This window comes from Lolium rigidum, chromosome 4 (genome assembly GCF_022539505.1).
Source record: "Lolium rigidum isolate FL_2022 chromosome 4, APGP_CSIRO_Lrig_0.1, whole genome shotgun sequence".
Classification (NCBI taxonomy): Eukaryota; Viridiplantae; Streptophyta; class Magnoliopsida; order Poales; family Poaceae; genus Lolium; species Lolium rigidum.
This window is the reverse complement of record NC_061511.1, coordinates 278285175-278307548: the sequence shown is the minus strand read 5'-3', so window position 1 is coordinate 278307548 and position 22374 is coordinate 278285175. Positions and strand designations below refer to the sequence as shown.

The following is a 22374-nucleotide window of genomic DNA, read 5'->3' as shown; positions in this document are numbered from 1 at the left end:
GCTCACTCCTAGCGACCTGGAGTGCGGGTTGTATAAAAGACAAATGCAAGGTTGTTTTCGTAAAATGGCCCGCTCGACATATTTTCCGGATCAGAGGGAGTATAGTAAACCATAAAGTAAAATATTGTTATGCATTATGGGGAAGTTATATCCCATTTTTATCGATGATTTGTGAATAAATGCCATTTTGAGCTCAGTAACTTAAAAAGCTACTCCCTCCGTCCCGTTTTAATTAACTCAACCCTAATTTTGCAAAAATAACCCTGTCGTCTTTTACTCCCTAGCCGCACGTCCTCGTCCTAGAATAGAAGGCGTAGTGGGCGTATGTTGGACGTGGGGGAAGAGGCTGGAGCGGAGGAACCGGGAGGCGTCGAGCCCACCGTGGCCGTCGTAGACGCCGACGAGCGTGGCGGCCGGGGAGGCGAGCACCTGCGCCTGGTCCTCCATGGCGAGGTTGGCCTGCGCGGCGACGCGGCGGCCATGGAGAACTCCCCCGCGGCGTGCGGGCGCAGCTTCGTCTGCCAGAGCATCCCGTCCGCCGCCGCCGCGCCCGGCGCCCCCCGCAGATCCTCGCCACGGCCCTCGGTGTCGTCCTCCTGAACAGATCGATTGGCGAGCTGGATCGGTCCAAGCTCTCTCCTCGCTCCTCCGTCGTGGCGAGGACGGGATCTCACGGGCCGTGGCGAGGACGGGATCTCACGGGCTCGCCAATCGATCGATGGATCCAGCATATGGTGGAACGGATCTCACGGCAGTAGATCTTAGGGGAGGTAATTGCACCACTCATACAACAACTTGTTCATTAGGTGCATTTTCATACAAGAACTTGTGAAATGTATTCTTGCAGTACACAAACTTGTATTTTGTGTGCAATTTCATACAAAAACCATACCAGACCAACACTTGCGTTGCCAGGATGGAAAAAAGGCATGGGACCAGCAACCACCATTTAGCAGGAAACCCCCTGTGTTTATTTCGAAGCTCAAAATAGCCTTTCCGTGAATTAAAATAGGAAATCCCCGAATCTTCTCCCTTCCGACGAGGTGGGAGCGCGGCGAGCAGCGGCTTCTGGACGCCGGCGGTCCAGCGAAGGCTGCGAAGCCAGTCTCTGCCTATATAGGGCCCCCGCCCCTACCCCTTTTGTTATCGTTTTAGCGGAGGGGCTAAGGGAAAAATTTCGTCTCCCTCGACCAGGTTCTAGACGCCCTTCCCATCGCCTTGCTTCTCGGCTCGGTTTGGTGTGAGGTTTGTGCGGATTTGGTTTGGAATTTAGTTTTGGAATGTAGGAGAGGCCGATGCTGAGGCGGCTGGAGTTCGTGAACGTGGCGGCAGGCGCAGGCGGCGGTGTGCATCGCCGGCCTCTATGCGCTCGCCAGGAACCACGCCGGCCGGCTCCGCCCCAGTGTCGCCGCCGTCGACTTGGCTACGGCGTTAGCTGCTCCATCTCAGGCCGTTTTCGCGACCTCCTTTGCGCGCCTGCGAGGTAGGGTCGATCAGTTGGTATGGTTTCCCTCGTTTCAGGCGGCGCTGCTGCAGCGCGGTTGTCTGGCCACTCGCCAGTTGAGTGGGGTGCCATGGTGCGCAAGGTGGAGAAGCTAGACGACGGTGAAGTCCGGGTCAACCAGAGCATATGTGGTGGCCCAGGTTGCGCCGGGGCTAGCAATGGAGATCGCAAACGAGGCGCTGCAGTCCGGTGTGACGGGCGCTGCTTGCGCCGTTTACGGCAAGGTCGAGTCGGGTCGACAGCACAGCAACCCGCTGCGAGCTCCATCGGGAGCACGTCGTAGCTGTATAAGCCCCTTTTGCTGTGGCGCGCCAAGTTTGTCCGTACTCCGGTGCCATGTAACCAACCATGCTGTTGACCACCGTGTTCACCTGTGTGTCGCCTGGATGGACCACCCTTGCCCGAGCTCCATCAGGAGCATGTTGATTGATGTCACGGTGCACCACGGCGAGCACACACTTGTGGCGCAACAGGTAACCGCGCTTGGCCTGAGCTGAACAAAATACCTGATACTAAACAGAACAAGTCTATTTTTTTATTAATTTTCGGTAGCCTGTCTGGACAAGGACCTATTCACTAATACTTTACAACCTTTGTGCAAACTTTCTGTCCCAGCTGGCACGCCACATGTCGGCCTTGCAGCGTTTTGTATGAGAATGCACCAAAGGTACAAGTTTGTGTATCATGAAAACACGCTTTACAAGTTCTTGTATGAAAGTGCACCTAATGAACAAGTTTTTGTATGAGCGGTGCAATTATCTCATCTTAGGGAGTCTGTTTTAAAATTTAGAACTGTATAGAACGGGAATGTAAAAATCAATTTCTGAAGGGTTTTTTCTCCCCCAAGTTAATTAAAACGGGACGGAGGGAGTATTTATTCACAAACCAATGATCCAAACATAACAAAATATTTATGATTTACTGTTTTTTCTCATTTCTTCTAAACAGTTATATATATATATATATATATATATATATATATATATATATATTTTTAGTCTCAAAATTAAAGCAATCTTGTACGCTGGATACACAACCGAGGGCAGATGAAGTTGCTCCGTGACTTTGCCTTCACGACGTCACTGAAGCCGAGTCCTACAGTTCCCCCATCCTGAATTCATCATGTTCGCCTCCATTTGCCGGCGGCGGCTCCTCGGAACCCATCAAATTCTTGGCAGCGGCGGCGGCTCAGATCCCCTCCGGATCATCCTTGGCACCATCCCTTTCGCCCACACCTACTCCTCGTCCGCCGTCGTCGATCTCCCCAACTCGGAACCCTGCCCAGCCACCGTCTCCTACCTCATCTCCTGCGGGCTCTCCCCCGCTGGCGCCGCCGTCACAGCCACCACTAAAAAGATCCGCATCCTGTCGACCGAGAAGGCCGACGCCGTGCGTGCCCTCCTCAGAGACCATGGATTCGACGACAACGACATCGTCCGGACTGTTCGCAGCGCCCCGACGATCCTCCTCGCCGATCCCGAACGGGTCATCCTCCCCAAGATCCAGTTTTTCGCCTCCCTCGGCTTCGAGCCCCGCAAGCTCGCTACCGCGCCTCTCCTCCTCACGCGCAGCCTCGACGAGCACCTCGTCCCCTCTATCCAGTTCCTCCGCGGCGTCATCGGCAGCGAGGACGACCTCCGCCTCGGCTTCTCCCGCGCCCCCCGGGCCCTCCTGGCGGACGTCGAGGAAAACATGCGGCCCGTCGTGGAAGCCCTCCGCCGCTGCGGCTTCACCGATGCGGCCATTTCGGAGCTCCTCGTCACCCAGATGGGCGTGCTTTTGACGTCGCCGGATCGCATCAGCGAAGTCTTCGAGCAACTCAAGGCAATCGGTATGTGCATCTCGGACCCGCGCTTCATGCACTGCTTCCGTGAGATGTGTCGCCTTAAGAAGGACGCATGGCTGCGGAAGCTGGCATTGTACCAGAGCTTCGGGCTGTCGGAGGGTGAGGTGCTCGAGATCTTCAAGGCGCAGCCCATGATACTGCAATTCGGCAACAAGAACATGGAAAAGAAGGTCCGGTTCTTGCTGGACGAGCTCAAGCTTGGAACAAGCTTCATAATTGCACATCCTGAGATTCTGTGTTCTGGCTTGAACGAGTGCATCCTGCCAAGGTGCGCCGTGCTGTTTGTGCTGATGAGGGAGGGGAAGATCCAGGGAGGTATCGAGTTGGTTGAGGCATTGCTGGTCGATTCAAGTGTTTTCTCGGAGAGATATGTCTTGAGCCATGCCGATGATGTGCCAGATGTTGTCAAGGCGTATGAGGGTGAGATTAGATTTGAAGGATTCAGATGATTTATCTGATACGACAGACTTCAGAATGATATAAGACTCTGGATTAGGCTTATGTTTCCAGCGCCAGGAATGTTAAAGATGAAGTCATGATCCATGGTTTTAGCACTGCTTCAGAGAATCAGAGGATAACTTGGCCCCATTGGTAGCCTATTTGCACTCAGAATTATATCATCTACTTTTGTGATTTATCAAGTGTCAATTTGCCTATTAAACTCTAGAGTCATGGTAGATGCTATACTGTTCTCGAAATTCCTTGGTCTGGTATGTTCAACTGGTGGTTCTGCTAATCGTTATGCCCTTTACATTGACCATCCCATTACTTTTTGAGTTATACTAGTAAAATTGCCCGTGCGTTGCTACTGATTCTTCATTGGCTTGTATGCGTTGCTCGAAACTTTCTTAAGGTTTGAGGCGTTGCCCCTGTTCATGTCCCATTAACCGTTCAAAATTAGTTTTTTATTTGACCAATACATATAATATAACTGAATCCACAATAAGAACCACCGTTCAAAGAAAGTGTGCAAATTAAAAAGAGGAAGGCAGAGTCAGCTCAAATTCATCAATATTGACCAAAACATAAAGAAAATCCATTTTATGCATAGTTATCTCGAACACGTCGATCTTGGTAATAGCATGAGATCACTTTTAACTTAAAACGTGAACTCAGTAATCTGGCCTCGAAAGAATACACATACAAAGAAAGGTGCAAAAATTAAGAAAATAGTTATTACATATACTATAACCCGAAAATATGGTGAAGAACCTTGGTACCGGCGCTACTGAGAAAGATTTATTTCCTGTGTTACTCCCCAACCATATTTTCTACAAGTAACAATGCTCTTTCACAGTTAAATACATGGTCTCCTAGTGTGGTCATATTGATCATGTTACCTGTTGCTGAAAAAGCATGTAAAGAAGCAACCAAGTAAAATTATTTGATTGTAGATTATGTTATTATTGCAGTGAAGGTCAAGATCAGACATAAATTTCTAAGCATAGAATTCAGTTAACCAACAAGCATCAGAATATATTTTGATGTAGATTGCTGGGACGCCCAACCCCCCCCCCCCCCCCCCACCGGCAATTCCTGCATAACAAGGTTTAAATCCATATTTTAGTAGTTTCAAGGCATCCAAATGTAGTTAGTTCTGTAAAAATTTGAACTGCAAGATTCAGAGAAGAGACCATGATTGTATGGAGAAACAAATATAAAATCGACTGTGCTTCTTAAAAATGATAAAATGAGGTGCTGATTGTATGGCCTATGTGGTCAGTTCCAATTCGAACTCCTGTACGCTGAATGCTAGAAAGTAGAAACCTGGAGCATCACAACATCGGCTAGACCTGAAATGCTGCAGCTCGTGAGGCTCAATAATGTCTAGCATATTGGTCTGTATATTGATGTTGGACCTGACCGAGTGCAGGATCAAATGAGAAACAGAGAGTTCGAGGCTGCATGCTCGGCATTCCGCTGTATCCTACAAGAACATGGATCTAACACTGATCTGGCATCTGTTAGTTTTTCTCGTGGGATCTTTCTGAATGTTCAGAACATTTGGTGTTCTTGAAATGACGCAGCCTGATCTGTTCGATCTTATGTAATGTTAGTGTTCATTTCATGGCCACTGAACTTCTGTTTTATCTATAACGCATGTCATTTCCTTGTCATTTTTACTTTCCAGGCTCGTGCTTCAATGCATTGAGTCAGTTACCTTCTGAAACTGAAAGTACAACAGCAGTTGGAAGTACAATTAAAAACTTGGTACTTACTATTTTGTCGGCACAGGGTACGGGTGGGTCAAGGACCGCCAGACTGGGAACCGTGTCCTTCAAGTTCCCTTGAGAAGTCGATATGTCTACGCAGAAAAGTTAGGCCACAATGTCATAAATCATTGCCGTGGTACAAGGTACATCTGAATCATTACATTTGGGTACTTGTAAGAATCAGGGCATGGTGCTGTTTGATTGTCTGAATGTTGATAACCAATTTACTATCATGATTTGGACACATCAATATATAATTAAATAAATGTGAATGTGATTGCTACTAAAAATACAGTCTAGACAGAGCTTTATGCAAACATGGATGATGGCTGCATAATCATGATTTATGATTCTCTTTGTAGGTATGGTGCGCGTGCTCTTTTAAAAAATATCTGTTTTTGCACGAGCGGACTAGGCCTTACGAGCAGATGGAAGGGCTCCAGGAAAGACAACATCCGTTGCTTGTAGGCTTTGTTAGGCAGGCAAGATGTCAGATCATGTATAAATTGAGGGTGTTATCTAGACAGCGGGGCATGCACGAAACATATGAGTGGGTGGATAATCCAGAGGGGCATTGTGTTCCGCAGGGATGCCAGAGGTTAAGAGAGCTGATTGATGAGGAGGTTGGAGCAAGGAAACAAGACGCCGTGATCCAAGTGATCTCGGAGATGAATGTGCCTCTTGGTGAGGCCAGTCTGAATGGGGAACACAAAGCAACTATCCTAGATGATATTATGGAAGGTGTGGGGCACAGAAAAAAGAACTGCTGCAGAAAAAAAAAAGATGTTTCTATTGTCATGCCGTACATTGTACATTTTCTAGTTGGTTTTTGTTCAGCTTTGTCATGCTACTGAAATTTTGTGTTGTTGCCCACAGCTGATGGTGATACACGAGATGTTCATGCCGGATCGGGATCATCAGGGCAGAGAGGGCCAACGAATGCTGCAGGTAGCAGCAGGGCTGCTGCAAGGCCAGGATGTTCGGCTAATTTGCAGTCAGACAAAAGGAAGCAGCCCATGGAGGAGGCAGAAGAAGATGTTTGCATGCGTGGTGAACATGACGCAGATGAAGTGATCATAGGATAAGATGATTAGTTGATTACAGCTTCATTCTACTAGGATGTTCAAATAACCATGTGAGTTCTCCTCACACAATATAGATATAAAATACATATGCCTTGATTACAAATTTTAGTATGCATTTGAGATGGCTAGCGCTGACTTATCATTTTTTCATCACCGTCTGCAGCAAGCGCTGGTGGCGAGCCAATGCAAACGCAGGTGATGATGGTGTAGATTTTTTTTCTTCATTTGTGCCCCCTTGCATTGGATGGACAGAGCCCACAAATGAAAACTTGAAATGTCCTTGCAGGGGTTCCAGCTATGATCGTCGATGTTGTCGTGGCCACCGCCGTAGCCATGGCTCGGGTAGCCCACGTCACCCCGCTCTGCGCCGTGGGTCAAACCCCGAAGTGCCGATGGATCTCGTAGATTGGGAGGGAGGAGAAACGGGCAGCGATGGATCTCGTCGTTCCACGCGAGGGCACCCACCGCGAGTTCAGCAGCCAACCTCCGGGCAGGTTGACGTTCGTCCATGGCACTGGGAGCTCTTCCTCGTACAACTTGCGATCATACCCAATGGGGACGTAACGTTGGTCCCTCTCCTTCCGGCGGCTTCCGTGCAACGAGCCTGCCTCGTGGTTGTTCTTCGTCCTCCAAAATGGCTAGGACTTGTCCATGGCGGCGCTTGGTCTATAGTCTGTGGAGGTGAACATGGGGGAGGTGGCAATGGCATGGATGAAAATGTGCGCGGTCACTCGCCTCAAAAAGCATGGGTGCACCGTGCACGCCTCCCCTTCAATACCTGACGCGGAAGCCCAACGCCGCCCACTAGCAATAGCGCATAGAAGCTGAAGTGAGGACCACTAACGCGGCGCGAAGGACACATCAACGCCGCCCACCAGTACTTTGCGTGGAGAAGGTGAAGTGGGCACGGGGCACTAATAGGTGGGCTCATGGAACATGACACGAACACGCGCAGTCACTACCATGTCTGCAGCTGTGTCCGCGGTGACGCATTCGTAGACTAAATTTAGGTTAAGAATAGACGTTGCAGACACAATGATCCACTGTAGCTCCTTCTGAAATACTAGCAGCACTTGGTACCCCGGAAGTGTGTCAATGGGACGAGAGCAGACACGGTACTGAACGAGCTAAGTTGGTCCAGGACGTCCGCGCAGAATCTGTACCGGCATTGCCGAACGTCCGTGCGCTAGTGACACTGTTTAATATTTCGAATACTAAGTCCAATACGCAGCAGTATACTCACACTCGCTTCCACCTGGCACAGATGCATTGGTCTAGGAAACGGGAGTAGATAGTCCCGGGAGCCAAACTGCATTTCCGCAGATACTACACTTGATCTTAGCCAAAAGGCCGAGAAAGGTATGATTTGCCTCAGCGTCCAGGGTCTCCTTATATAGCGGGTCTGCGCCTCCGTTACTCCGTAGCTGGGCGAGGTGGGACTAAATGAAAGAGCAGCACCAGCGCACCCATCCGTTGGTTACTTTGGGAGGCTTTGCTCTGCTGATTGGGCCGTAATAGAAAGACGCCCGGAATTGCAACTGCATGACTTTTGACAGGCAAAAACGTACATGCGTAGGATTCTCTTCCGTCTGCCTCTTATTTCGCTGGATTCCGCTCAAAAAAAAGAAAATCGCTGGATCTTTAACCCTCAAAAAAATGTGACAAAGAACTTTCAAGGATAATATATTAAAGAATACGAGGTACCCAGTTCTGCTTTCAAAATTTTAGACCAAAAGGATACAAAGTACAAATGCCCATGGAAAGTACATAATTAACAGTACATGGAGAACATATACACATATGCAATTTCCCACCAAGGTATAGTACTATGTTTTACCTTCATCAAAGGTACGACGAAACACCACACACACGTGCTTGATTCGGCCTCTATTTTGTATGTACAATGTAGGGTTCTCTTTCTTTTCTTCTTCTTTTTTGACGGTCGCTTTCTTTGCTTAAACTATTCCTTCAACCGAAGATCACACATGCTTTCTATACATTACATGACGAGAAGTATCTGCACACTCGAGTACCTGACTCAATCAAGTTCAGAAGTATCTTGCTGAGAACAAGCTCTGGACCATTTGGCAATCCGCCCGTCCCAGGATGAACTGACAAGCAATGGATCAGATGGATGCCAGCTGCAGTCGCGAACTGCCAGGTGATGATATCCTTGCAGTTTGGCGACTTGTGATCCACTTACCTGAACATGAAACAAGGCTTTTCAAAATATATTTTTCGAGAAAACACAAAGCTTGCATCTTGATGCACTATTAAGAAGTCAATAACTACAAGCTTAGGACGACAGGGCTGAAACATTAAATGTGCTGGAACAGCTTTTGGAAATCATAAACACAAAAGGCAACTGGTCCAATTCCATGTAATAAGGTGATAGGGAATGGAGTGTTCAGTTGCCTTCAGTCATGACTACTTATGTAATGCCACACGACCAAGAAACTTCATCAGTGTCACATTTCAAATTCAGAGGCAGCATGTATACCATGTTTAATTTTGAAAAGTGGCATTTCAGATTGCCACAATTTATCATAATGGGATGTGTCGATACAGCATCAAATATTGCCATTGAATTAACAACGAAAAAATGGAGCTCTCTTAGAATAGGGGAAAACAGAACCGAGCAGTGCTCGGGTGGCTTGAGACACGGTGGTGCGCCCAGCCCACCTGGGTTCAATCCCCGTCTGGGGCAAATTACAGGTGCATCACCTCTTCTAATTCAAGAAACTGTGGGGGCCCTCCCCCGCCAGGTTAAAAAAAGAATAGGGGAAAACAAGTTAATAAAAAATGCAACGGAGCAATGGTACTTCTAGTATCCATTTGCATCGCTTTGTATTGCCGTTGAATTCGTGCAATCAGCCTTCTAAATTTCATTAAAAATATACAGAAAATTCTACAGATTTGTCACATGAAATTATACTAGATTTATCACTGCAAGTACTTCGACGCTAGCCAGTAAAATAATGGAGGATAAAAATCTCTACTGCACTATCATGCATGTTGAATAGAAACATACCACGTCATAGATGCAGACACTAGCATCATAAGATCCTGTGTATATGTACTTTTGTCCCGTGCTGTAGGAAGACGAGGATATTAGCACATATATGTACTAAATAATTATAAAATAACAATGATGTAAAGTTGTCGATTGGTTACACAAGATAATAATACTTGACACGGCATAGTGAAGCTACCTATACGTGGGAGAAAAGTAGCAACGGATTAATGTGCGGAGAACTGAATGGCCCCGGTATGTAGCTAGTGACTGATCATGTGGATGCTTTTGTTGCTTCTGCTGTTGTGGATATCTTGAATATCTGTAATCCCAAGCAGGGACTCTGTTTTCAGAACTGCATGAAATATAAGATCAGTATTTCAAATCTGAGGAACCAAATAATTAAGCAAACTATATGTTCCTTAAGACATACCCATCAACATTGGATGTCATTTTCCTAATGTCCCACATCTTAATAGCTTGATCTTTTCCATTTGATATGAAACATCGACCATCTCCACGGCTGTCAATATGAGTAATGCCATGCAAATGTCCAGTCAAAACTCCAGCAGCTTCCCCTGAGGACAAACAACGTCTGTCCCAGACCTGAATGGTAACAAGATCAAATACCACAACATTTCTAAAATGACTAAAGTTAAGGAACATTAGGTTTTTGTTCGAGAGGAAACCTCAGAATTATCTTAGTAAACACATAAGTTGTCATGTCATGCAAAACTACACAGGAATTACTAACAGATGCAATCTGGGTGTTTGTGATTAAGAATATATTCGAATCAATTTGAAACTTATTTTGTTTGAGAGTTAAGAACCAGGACAACAGTACTGTGAAAAACGGTCCATATATAGGTAACAATACTGGACTAAAGGAACAAACTGGATAAGTTAGAATATTGACATTACAACCGAACCATCTCATTTTTTTTTTGTACCGATCAAATTTTATTTTAGCACCCGCACAATGCATATCTTTCAGGTACCAAAAAAAGTTCATCTATTTCGTGACATGTAATAATTTCTTTCTTTCTTTGTCAGGAACGATGACATGTAATCTGGCACTACTGGACACTAAAACATTCAGAATCAGTGTGTTCAGTCTTTCAGCAATTGGAGGTGGCAACGTAAAAAAGACTTCACACTTCATATGTTCCAACATGGTGGATAAATCTGAGAAAAGAAATCCAGTCATATGTGGTCTCACATAATATTAACTTCTAACAGTGAGCTACCTTGCACAAATTATCATCGCTTCCAGAATAAATGAGATTACCACTTTCATCAGCGAATGCTACTGTGTTGACATCAGACTGAAATATCAAAAGAAAAGTAATTCAATTAACATACAAAATATTAGGTGCACTAAGATGCTACCAATCCATAGAGGAAGAAGGATTCTAATACACTGCAGCAACAATAAGAAAGCTGCATGCTACCCCCTCAATTTATGCATCTTGTATTATGCTTCCAGCCTAACTAAGATGTTCCTAACATGCCTGAGTTTATTTGGCAAAGTAACAAGTATTCGGACAGTTCATTCTTCAAAACAAAGAGCACAACCCAGTTTGACTGAGCCAAACAAACCAGCAGAGCAAGATGCCAAGACTGGATTGATCGTTTTCATTTGCTAGTGATAGCCAACCTGACACTTCAAAATATATATTGGTGCCACTGGATTCTAAAAAAAAAAGGATTTTATCAAGTCAGTAATCCAAAGATAAACTCCCTGACTGGAGCAACTTGCTAGCTTTTGTACATGAATCATAGTTGAAAAGCAAACAATCATTGAGTAACTTAGGATACTAAAATTGCCATCACAACATACTCTCTAGAAGCACAATATGTGAGCACATGAGTGTCATACTTAAAAGAGAAATACTAACAGTTTAGGTGTTTGTTCTTTTAATGTTGGTAAGAAAAACCTTATTAATCTAAATTAATTGGTAACAAATATCAACGGAGAGATGTTAGGGCTATATCGTCTGTCCAATTGGGTGTATCAGCATGTCTTGCAAATAAACTGGCCAACACATGGTGGGGGCATAAAATAGATCAGAACTTAATTGATGTCAGTCCTGATTGCTGCCACCCTTTGAAAGGCCTGCCATCCAAATGAGAGCTTTTATATCCTGTGTCCACCAAGTATCATTCACCGATACCATTACCGGTCTTCCTATTCAGCAATATCTTTTCTTTCCGAGAAAAACGGAAAAGTTTCGTCTGGATGCATTGATGTAAAGAAGGGTTTAAGTACAATTCCGAAGATGGACAAACACCACATGTTTACAATGTTACGCCTAAGTATTAGGGACTTGGGGCAGCAGCAGCAAGATCATTTTATATAATTTTGGGTTTAGAACTTTAGATAGATCATTATCAGGGTAAAAATACAGTACCATATTTGTAACCCATTTCTAATTTAAAAAAAACAGGCAGATAGATCATGTCTGGATAAGCATAAATGAAGCCACTTGGCTGATAAGCGAGAATAACCAACTTCAGGACATTTGGCCATGAGATATGAACCCAAAATAAATAAAGAGATACATGCACAAAAATGATCATACAAAGATGAAAATGACAACAATCCAAGAAAGTATAATATTTCATACTGTATGAGCGGGTAAACGCAATGTCAGTTTGTCCGCCTGAAGGTCATAGACATATATTGAATCATCGTTACTGCCAGCGACAAGCTCTCGGCCATCAGTGGAGAACTTAACAGAAAACATTCCAAACGAATATCTAACATCTTCATGCTGGGAAAAATCTAATCCGTCATGAATGTCCTACAGAAAGATTTAAGAAGCATTAATAGCTGAACATAAAAAGTATTCATCAGGCATGTTTGAGCAGAAAAAAGAATCGAATGCAAGAGTTCACTATCTTAATAGGGGTGAAACGGCCATTTTCCTTGCAGGGTGCAGATCTTGATGAGAACTCACAGTGACATTAGCATATGATTCTCTTGAAGCAGTCCCGATATTGACAATATGGATAATAGGTGCCAGGCTAGAGTAGACCTGCAGATTGACACGTCATAAGGAAGATCAGAAATGCAATTACGCACGAAGAAAGGGAAGAGTGAGAGAACAGGCACACATCCACGTAAACAGAGACCAGTGAAGTAAGGCCTAGATAAAATGTAGATAGAAAGAGCTAACTAGTGTGTAAATTTTTACATCTCCAATGCTCGTAGCAGCACATGAGTGATCGAATGGCCCGGACGAACCAAATGAATTGGAAAAACTGTCTCCATATCTCCATAGCTAGACATTAAATTTACTTGGATTTTAATATAGAAAAATTCAAAAACCATCTATGATTCTGTGCAGAGCTGAGCTACCGAAATGACCCATATTTGAATCAGTAAATCACCGATACAATGAGCTAAGTCCAGCAATGGCCAATTTCTAAAATGTTGGGTTCTGCTTAATAGCCCAATTAATTCACCATTCTATTTTCTTAATCACCAAAAACTTAGTCCCGTTATGTAAAAAAATGGGTACCCAATTAGGCCACCATTTGCGCAAATGAAACGTTCAGTAACAATTTTCAACCCAGGCCATATTTCCACTACTGGTACCTGGAAGCACACACTGGCCCAACTAGTGCAGTGGCGGAGCCACGTTATATGGCAGTGTAGTCAAGCGACTACACAGATTTTGGCAAGTTTAATACCCAGATATGCATACCCCACTGCTCAATGCAAAATTTTTGGAAACCGATTAGCATGCCCACTTTTCATCTGCATCGGGTAATCGTTTGTCTGCTCATACTGCAAAACAAAGTAATGGAACCGCGTAAACTTCCTGACTGATCCTCGCGATCTTTGTCCAGCGACTTCTCTTATTCTCTACATATTCTGTGCAGTACTGGTTATATGTCACATATTCTCTAGGTTTATCAATTAATTAAATTGCTTTCTTATAGAAACAACTTTTTATTGCCAGGTCTTAACTTTGGCAAATGGATATATTTCTCAAGAAGTGAGAGTCTGAGTCAAATGTTGCATATTCTTCACAAAAAACTGAAAATTAGGAAGTCATATCATGAAGATATACATAATCGCAAAGGGATTCTACTATAATTATGCTACAATAAAGTGTGATCTTTTCTACTCATGTTTAATTTGTCTACATAAATGTGTTCTCAACAAAAACAATCTTCACATTTTTAAAGCTTGACATCACAGGTTTTGGACCCTGGCTCCACCACTGAACTAGTCCTATTATGCAAATCTGACTTGATATACTTTAGTTTATCCTTGTCATTTTAATCCAAATGTATGTCAGATATTTCTTCCCAATGAGCAGAATAAAATATATTGACTGCACAAATTGATAACGAAGATGCACAGGAAGCCACAGGAATACCGAAACTGAACTAATGCATGCAACAAAGAGGTTACTAGATAAGTTATTGTGAAACTTACAAGAAACCGTTGATCAGGTGATAACGATACATCACTAATGGTCCATCTCAAACTTCTAGCATGAATATCTTTGTGCACTTCCCAATCTTTATCGACATCATATATTCTTATGTCGCTTCCCTGATGATTAAAGCCAAATGACAATTAGGGAAACCAAGTAAAATTTTAAGGAAATTTCACCTGCGTTTACTTGAGCCTAGTAAAACTTCTAAAATTATTGGTTGGAGCATAGCATACCTGAAAACCAGCAACAAAAAGAGAACCATCGGCAGAAAACTGTGAGACATAAGCTCGGGAATCCATTCTGTCCACTATTTCAGGACCATCCACCGGAAGATAATGACCAAGAGCAAATGCACGATCAGCTGAAGAGAACTTCCCATTTCCTGAAGAGTTAACTTCCCTTCCACGTAATAACCTAGTTATTGAAGCTGTATCCCTGGACTTGCAGACGCTTTCACTAGGTCCTGATCTTAGTCGAGTCAACTGGAAAATATCATTATGTAATTTTGAGAATTCATTTTTCACTTCGACTGCACTAGATCCATCAGTATTCTCCCCTTCATGTTCACTGTATGCCTCATGTAGCCTACTCATCCCGTAACCCATCCTCTCCGACTGTTATATGTACCAATTCTCTTTCCAAATGCCCATCGATGTGCAGACTCCAAAGCTTGCTTCCGGAAATTGAAGAAGTTCCAAAAGACAAAGAAACATGCTGTGAGTGTGCGAGTAGGTACAAGCATATATTGCATAAGAGTTATATATATATGCTTGACAATTGAAAGATATGTGCACCCATGATTATGAAACATTCTACGAGTAACTGAAATAATAACCCCCAACCAAAGATCATGCGATCCTGCACTCCAATATATTTAATTGTGAAACAGTATATCAAACCAGTGGACTACAAGGTGACAAGCACCAAACAAATATATATTTACAGAAGGCTCATTACTAGTTTACTACACACTTAGAAGGCTCAGTTTAGCCAAGTCCTACTATTGCAGAAATATCCAGAGCTATAAGTTGCTATACAAACTATTAGCCAACTGTCCTGTTAATATAAGTCTTCTCACAAATGTATTCTGCACATGGATGCTCTCTTAGTGGTAAGAAGTTATGGTCGCATAGTGAGCAATGTCAAACAACCTCAGTCTGAATTCCTGCATATTTGCTTGCATTATCTCAGACAGCTCTCACCTACTACTACCAGTTTCAACACAGATGACAGATTCTTTTACGAAGCAGTTCGTTATGATTCCAATAAGCTACGCAGAAAGGGCGTTGAATCCGTCACAATACCCCCACACGTTTCTTCAGTTATTAAGCATAGAACAGAAGAATGAATCCAGCAGCTAGGAGCAGCAAGCGGACCCGCGCAAACACTGCCGGCTTAAGCACTAGCGGCGCCTGCTACCTACCAGCGAACCTGGTACATGCTAAATTGCAAACCATTTCCTCCACGGCGACGCAATCAAATCAGTCGGACCAAAAACAGCGAGGAATTCGAGGCGGGCGGAACTAACCGAGCAGCAAGAAGGGGCCGATTTGATCGGAAGGAGAGGGGAGGACGCAGGATCGGCCGAGTCGAACCGGAGCGGAACCGGAGCAGCGTCGGAAGATCGGAGTCCACCCAGACCTGTGGCGGCGACTCTGCCGTCGTTGCTCACTGGACGCGTGGGAGTTGGGGGACTGCAGAACTGCTCTTCCTCTCACCCGGGAGGAGCCGGCAGATTTTCGCCAGCGCTTTCTCGAGTGGGTCCCGCTCGCTGACAACCACCGCTTGCCAACCGCTAACCCGTTTCGGCTTCCTGTGGCGGGCCGGAAACCGTACGAATAAATGGGCTGACTCAGCAGCGTACTGGCCAGTGGGTCTCATTGGATATGGCCCATTACATGCTGACTGACAATATTTTTTTAAACAAATATCAAGTACCTCGATACTAAAAGAAACTCAATACTTACCTTCACATAAAGACAAAACATAGTAACAGAACATCAGATTCATAGAATTTTAATATCAACGAGTTGCCACCATTATTTTATATCCATGTGACACGTCGACTCTCGAAAAAAGAAAATCTTACCTTTATTAGAAAAAAATGGATAAAGAAATTTTTTATTGACTTAAATATTATCGTGTCAAGATTATGCGGTCCCAAAGGGCACACGACCGGTTTCCACATAACTAGACCTTGGAAGCAAGCAACAAAGACTCAAAATAAGAGAATACATAGTTTGTAGAAAAAAAATGCAAGGCCGCTTGGGGCATATAAGCATGATAACGTATAGCTCCACGTGCCATAGTCGATAATCACTAAATTGAAAAAAAACCAGTGTGAAGCTAATGCATGATCGAGTATATAACCTCCCATGGAGAAGATATATATCATTTCATTTGTCAAAAATCACATCATTCCTGCTTAGTCATAACGCCGAGCAAAGGGTCATCACGCACACAAGGATGTGGGATATAGCCTCCAGCGTCTACCCATAGCCAGTTCCACACATGTTTAGAATAGCCGAGACAAGTAAAAATCTGAAGCAAGTTGAATGATCAAACATGCAGCACAAGCAAGGGATGGGTGTTTAAGGGGAGCCAAATGCAGATTATGCTGATTGGGGGTGGCCATTATTTGGGCTAATTTAGGTCAACTGGGAGAGAACAACACAATTTACTACCTACCTCCGCCCATAAGCACGAGCAACCATATATTGGCAGATGCAGATCAGTGTACAATTGTACACCCATTATTTTGGGCAAATGCATGTATACCTATGTTCAATTCACATTAGAACAATATACTCCCTCCGTCTCGTGAAAGTTGTGAGATTTATCTAAATTCAGATGTATCTCTAGACAGTAAATATCAACTAGATACATAGGGATGGAATCGAGCCGAGCCGAGCCGGCTCGAGGCTCGGCTCGATAAGGCTCGCAGAAATTCGAGCCGAGCCAGGCTTGGCTTGCTGCAGATTGGAAATAGAAAAGTGAGCTCGAGGCTCGGCTCGGATGGCTCGAGGCTCATGAGCCATCCACCAAAATTAGCCTACCTACCGAAATCCTGTTCTGCTCACGCCTGATGCACGCGATATTCCCCATTCCCTGCTCGTTCTTGTGCAGCGTTAGGTGCAGTCCGATTGAGATACAGCTAAACTAGGTGTCGTGATGTATAAAATATAAAATCTGGTTTGTCTAAAAAAATCACTTAAAGTCTGGACTGTCATACATGTCATAGTTGTGCATGGTTAAATTTTCAGGACTTCCGTTCAATTGTTGAAGCATAAGTATTAGCGTACCTAACATGCTCAGCAAGCTAATAGGAATAAAAGGATGGTTGTTAGTGTTATTCTGTGACCATTTTAATTTGCAAAAAAGGTGTCCTTTGGTCAAGGTAAACTTTGTACCCATATCTTAAGAAATCTTTAGGTTGGTTGATTAAAAACCATGTACTCATATCTTAATTAATACCTTTTTGGTCTCTTTAGTTGTCGAAACTATTTATACAACAGAAAATTTAATACAAAAATATAGTGAATGATAATTTTCTTTTATTCGTGTGGTGCATATTCGACATGAGATTTACAAAGTCATAAGTGAATGAATGTATGCATGCCCAATTGTTGTTTATAATTGTGAAATATTATATTTTTAGCAAAGATCATGATAATTTTTGTATACATCGAGCCTTCGAGCCGGCTTGCAAGCTTCATCGAGCAGGCTTGTCGAGCCTCGAGCCTTGATCTGAAGGTTTTGGCTTGGCTTGTCCGACCTTCGAGCCGAGTCGAGCCCGAGCCGAGCCTTGTCGAGCCCGAGCCGAGCCTCGAGCCTTGAGCTTTGTGTCCACCCCTATAGATACATCTAAAATTTGACAAATCTCATATAAGTTTAATGAGACGGAGGGAGTACATTAAATAAATTAGGAGAAATATTAGTAAAAAGGTGATTTTAGTGTACTCTGTACACCCATTGTTCATGCATGGGCTTTAGCGTACCTTACATTCGAACAAAATATGATTTGAAGAGGTAGGTTAGTAAGGTTGTAGCTTGATCTGCGATCGAGCTGTGAGGTACAAACACCTCCTCTAGCCACCCTGGCATACATTGTTAATGGTTGGTTCTTGCCGCCGGTGTTCATCTCTGTAGATATTGGATCGAAAGATTCTTGGAAGAGGTGTGATGGTAAACTTGTAGGTTGATCTCCGTGCTGATGTATGATCGCCGAATTGCTTCTTTTACAATGAAATCATAATCCGCTTGCTGATCTACGTGGTAGGCCCAATAATGACGTGATTTCGATCATGCATGCAATCATCGCGCGGATCATTTGCTCATTGCGTATAGTTTCTCGTCTTTTAGCATGGTTCGTCGCTGTGTGGGTACATTCATTACCAAGTGTCAAGTCGATCACTGGCTCACATGGATCGGCTCCAAAGCAGAGCAGAACCCGTCTTGGTCAAATGCAGCGCACCGGGTGTGGACGACGGCGCGCGCATATGGGGCTGGGTGACGTGACCTCCCGATGGATCGCCTCATCATCATCGACGCCATCCCATCGTACCCGATGCACAATGCACTACAGTACACGCGTCCTCTCGGCCAGCCAGCAGCTTGCAGAACGGAGAAGAGAGCAGCCGTGGCCGCCCGTGATGAGCAGGCGATTTGCACAAAAATAACCCAAAAGTTAAAGAAAAGCACAGACTGATCCTTCGGCGAAACTATTTCACCCATCTAACCCTTTTATGTGGCGCCCCACAAATCGGCGCCACACATACCAGTGTGGCGCCCCTCCTGCCGGCGCCACACACCCAGCCGACGTGGCGCCCGCGACGCTGAGCTGGTGCGCCCATCCGACGTGGCAGCATGTGTGGCGCCCCTCCCATCGGCGCCACACATGCCCTTACAATTGCCCAAAATATACTGTGAGACAATTCGTCTGAGACTTAGCCATTTTGCGAGCCTCTACGTGTGGCGCCGATGCCACGGGCGCCACAGTAGCATGTGTGGCGCCGATGCCACGGGCGCCACACAGAGAGCATCGCCAAAACGGCTAAGGACTTATCGTCCGGAGCCCCTGGATGTTTTCGACCCAATACTGGATATAAGTTGGCATGTGTGGCGCCGACGTCCGTGCTCCCTGTCGTACTCTTCATCCAGAAGCCACACCATCCTACATGTTTACACAACCATATTATGAGTCATTCCACTAACAAAAATGAGCAACACATACATGAGAATATATCTAACTTTCGAATCACCTATACATCACACATACATGAGAGTTCATATCCAAATACATCACCACATACATACATAAGGTTCCATACATACACACATACATTCATATCTAGGGTTCCAACAAATATTTGGTTCAAATATGAGTTATTCCATCACAAATAATAGGCATATGTAACAAATTTGAATGCATTTGCTAGGCAAATATTAGACATTTCAACACATACATACATAGGATTTCAACACATACATGTAAAATTTCATATGTAGGGTTCCCACAAATCTTTGGTTCAAACACATATACTACAATGTAGATTCCACCAACATTAATTTCCATATCAATGGTTCATATCCAAATCCACCAACACAAATTTCCATGTCTAGGGTTCATACCCAAATCTACCAAATCCACCAACACTAGTGGATGAATCGGAGGGAATCGAAGGGGAATACCTTGAAGAATGGAGGAGGAAGGAGTTGGCCGGATAGATCTGACGATTCCTTGCTCGATTTGGTGGGGGGGGCCGAAGGGGAGGCGGGCGGCGGCGGCGGTTTCGTGGGAGCAGAGAAGAAAGAAGAGAGAAGAAGAGGTGTGGTCGGGCTGGGGCGGGCGCGGGCGCCACACTTAAGTGGATGTGTGGCGCCCGTGGCATCGGCGCCACACATGCTACTGTGGCGCCCGTGGCATCGGCGCCACACGTAGAGGCTCGCAAAACGGCTAAGTCCCAGACGAATTGTCTCACAGTATGTTTTGGGCAATTGTAAGGGCATGTGTGGCGCCGATGGGATGGGCGCCACACATGCTGCCACGTCGGATGGGCGCACCAGCTCAGCGTCGAGGGCGCCATGTCGGCTGGGTGTGTGGCGCCGGCAGGAGGGGCGCCACACTGGCATGTGTGGCGCCGATGTGTGGGGCGCTACACAAAAGGGTTAGATGGGTGAAATAGTTTCGCCGGAGGGTCAGTCTGTGCTTTTCTTTCACTTTTAGATTATTTTTGTGCAAATCGCCTGATGAGCACGCTTTGTTCCGGCCGGCGGTGGAGGCAGAGCGTGACGCTTGTGAGCACAGTTGGCTGGACCAGCGCTGGCTGGCTAGTTTTCGTCTAGGTCTTCTCTCTCGTCTCTGCCGGTGCAGAGGGAAGGAGAGAGAGAGGGAGAAGACTGTGGCCCGAGATGCAGAAGCGAGCGAGAGACGAACTGGTGCGCGAATGGATAAGCGGCACGCGGCGCGAGGTTGGACTTCTCCATTTCCCCGGCGGCGGGCGGCCGGCCGATACGTACGAAAGCAAAGGAAAGGAAAGGACTAGCAGTAGCCGGGAAATAATAGAGAGGGCACCTACGTACTCCACTAGTGAGCTACGAGGACTAGTGAAAAAGGCTGCGTGCGAGCGTAGGTCTGAGCATCTGTGTGCATGTGGGGCGGAGAAGTGGACACGTTTCGGACTCCCGCTGGCGCGCAAGTCCCTCTCACCGCAAAGCAAGCCTCCAGCCGTCTCGTCTCCTTGCTGCCTTTCTGTCCCGCCATTTCTCCGTCGCCCCTCTCCCGTCTCCCGTCTACTCTGCCTCCAGCTTGCGTAAAGTGCAGAATCCTCCACTCAGTTGATCCTGCCAAGTTAACCCGGATTTAGACCACTGACAGCGGACTCTGCGACTTCAAAAGTCTAACAAGTTTTGAACTTGAAACTGATCGACACACACTGACACAACCTCCCCAAGTAAACGTGGATCTGGAGCGACTTGCACGACGCCGCCCGGTTGACCGCCAATACACCCTGCTTTCAGATGCTCGTGAGCCACCAAGGGCTCGTGGCCACCAAGTGGGAATTGTTGAGTAACATATTGTATAGATATAGGTCCCCGTGTTTTCTCAGGGTTGTACCTGTAATTGTACATGTGTCCGCCTATATATATACGAGCAGCCGGCCCTATTGGTGCTGTGCAATCTCCAATACCCTTCTCTACATGGTATCAGAGCCAAGAGGTCTTGAGTTCAAGACCCGGCTGGCGCAATATAAAATAAAAATATTGCGGCCCACTTTCGGTCCACGTTTAGGCTTGAGGGAGCCACACGTGAGGGGGAGTGTTGAAGTATAAATGCATTGCCTAATCTCTTCCATCAGATCGGTCTTTTGGTTGCATTGGTTAGAGCATGCAGTTCTAGCGGTCGGTGAGCTGTCGAAGGAGACCAGCGGTGGAGGCCGTCAGAATGATGTCGTCGACGTACAGCAGCAGGTATGCCATGTCGTTGCCGGTCCGGTAGACAAACAGGGACGCATCGGAACGCGTGGAGCGGAAGCCCAGCCGATGCGGGAAGCCGGCGATGCGGCTGGTACCGGCGCGGGCGCCTTCTTCGATCCATACGGGGACCGAGAGAGCAAGCACACGTCATCGGGGCGCGCGGGGTCGACGAAGCCGGTGGGTTGGCGACGAGTACACCCGTTCCTGCAGATGGCCATGAAGGAAGGCGTTGGAGACGTCCATCCGATGCACGGGCCACGCACGAGACGCGGCGAGGTGCAGACCGTGCGGATCGTGCCCGGTTTGACAACCGGGGCAAACGTATCCGTGAAGTCGACGCCGGCGCGCTGCCGAAAGCCGCGCACCACCCGGCCGCGCCTTGTAGCGCTCGAGAGTACCGTCGGAGCCGAGCTTGTGCTTGAAGACCCATTTGCCGGAGATGACGTTGGCGCGAGGGGGCCGGGGAACGAGCTCCCAGGTCCTATTGCGCTGAAGCGCGTCGTACTCCTCCTGCATGGCGGCACGCCAATGCGGGTCGCGCAAGGCAGCTGTCGTTGCCTAATCGACGGTACCTCGGAGGAGGGATCCTCACGAGGGGGAGAAGAAGTAGGGGCCATAGGGCGGAGTGCACACGGGACGGTGGTACGCGAGTTACCCAGCTTCGGAACACCTGCACGATGACAGGGCCTACCGCCGCTTGTCCGGAATTATCCGGGCGCTTTCGCGTTGTTACAATGAGTTGTGGTTGTGCCTCTAGGGCTCCCGGGATCCGGCTTATAAAGG

The 22374-nt window shown here is 46.0% G+C and overlaps 1 protein-coding gene, 1 long non-coding RNA gene and 1 pseudogene across 4 annotated transcripts; 1 reads left to right on the top strand and 2 right to left on the bottom strand.

Moving 5' to 3' along the window:
• The first annotated feature begins 5655 nt into the window (after positions 1-5655).
• Positions 5656-7011, top strand: LOC124705507. The gene is made up of 5 exons (XR_007004043.1): positions 5656-5706; positions 5926-6304; positions 6440-6698; positions 6812-6843; positions 6935-7011. It is a non-coding gene; the product is annotated as an uncharacterized LOC124705507 (long non-coding RNA).
• Positions 7012-7849: 838 nt separating this feature from the next.
• On the bottom strand, positions 7850-8011 carry LOC124650833 (annotated as a pseudogene).
• Positions 8012-8314: 303 nt separating this feature from the next.
• On the bottom strand, positions 8315-15808 carry LOC124707838 (LEC14B protein-like). 3 transcript variants are annotated; one of them, XM_047239531.1, is made up of 10 exons: positions 15644-15808; positions 14349-14791; positions 14112-14231; positions 12622-12699; positions 12289-12465; positions 10909-10986; positions 10095-10267; positions 9861-10016; positions 9680-9740; positions 8315-8851 (listed from the first exon to the last, which is right to left on the bottom strand). In XM_047239531.1, exons 2-10 carry the CDS (start codon positions 14718-14720, stop codon positions 8687-8689), a joined length of 1380 nt encoding a protein of 459 aa, XP_047095487.1. In that variant the 5' UTR covers positions 14721-14791; positions 15644-15808; the 3' UTR covers positions 8315-8686. The 3 variants fall into 3 exon arrangements, with proteins under 3 accessions (XP_047095487.1, XP_047095485.1, XP_047095486.1); XM_047239529.1 differs by having other exon boundaries at positions 14349-14788; XM_047239530.1 differs by having other exon boundaries at positions 14349-14784.
• Positions 15809-22374: the final 6566 nt, after the last annotated feature.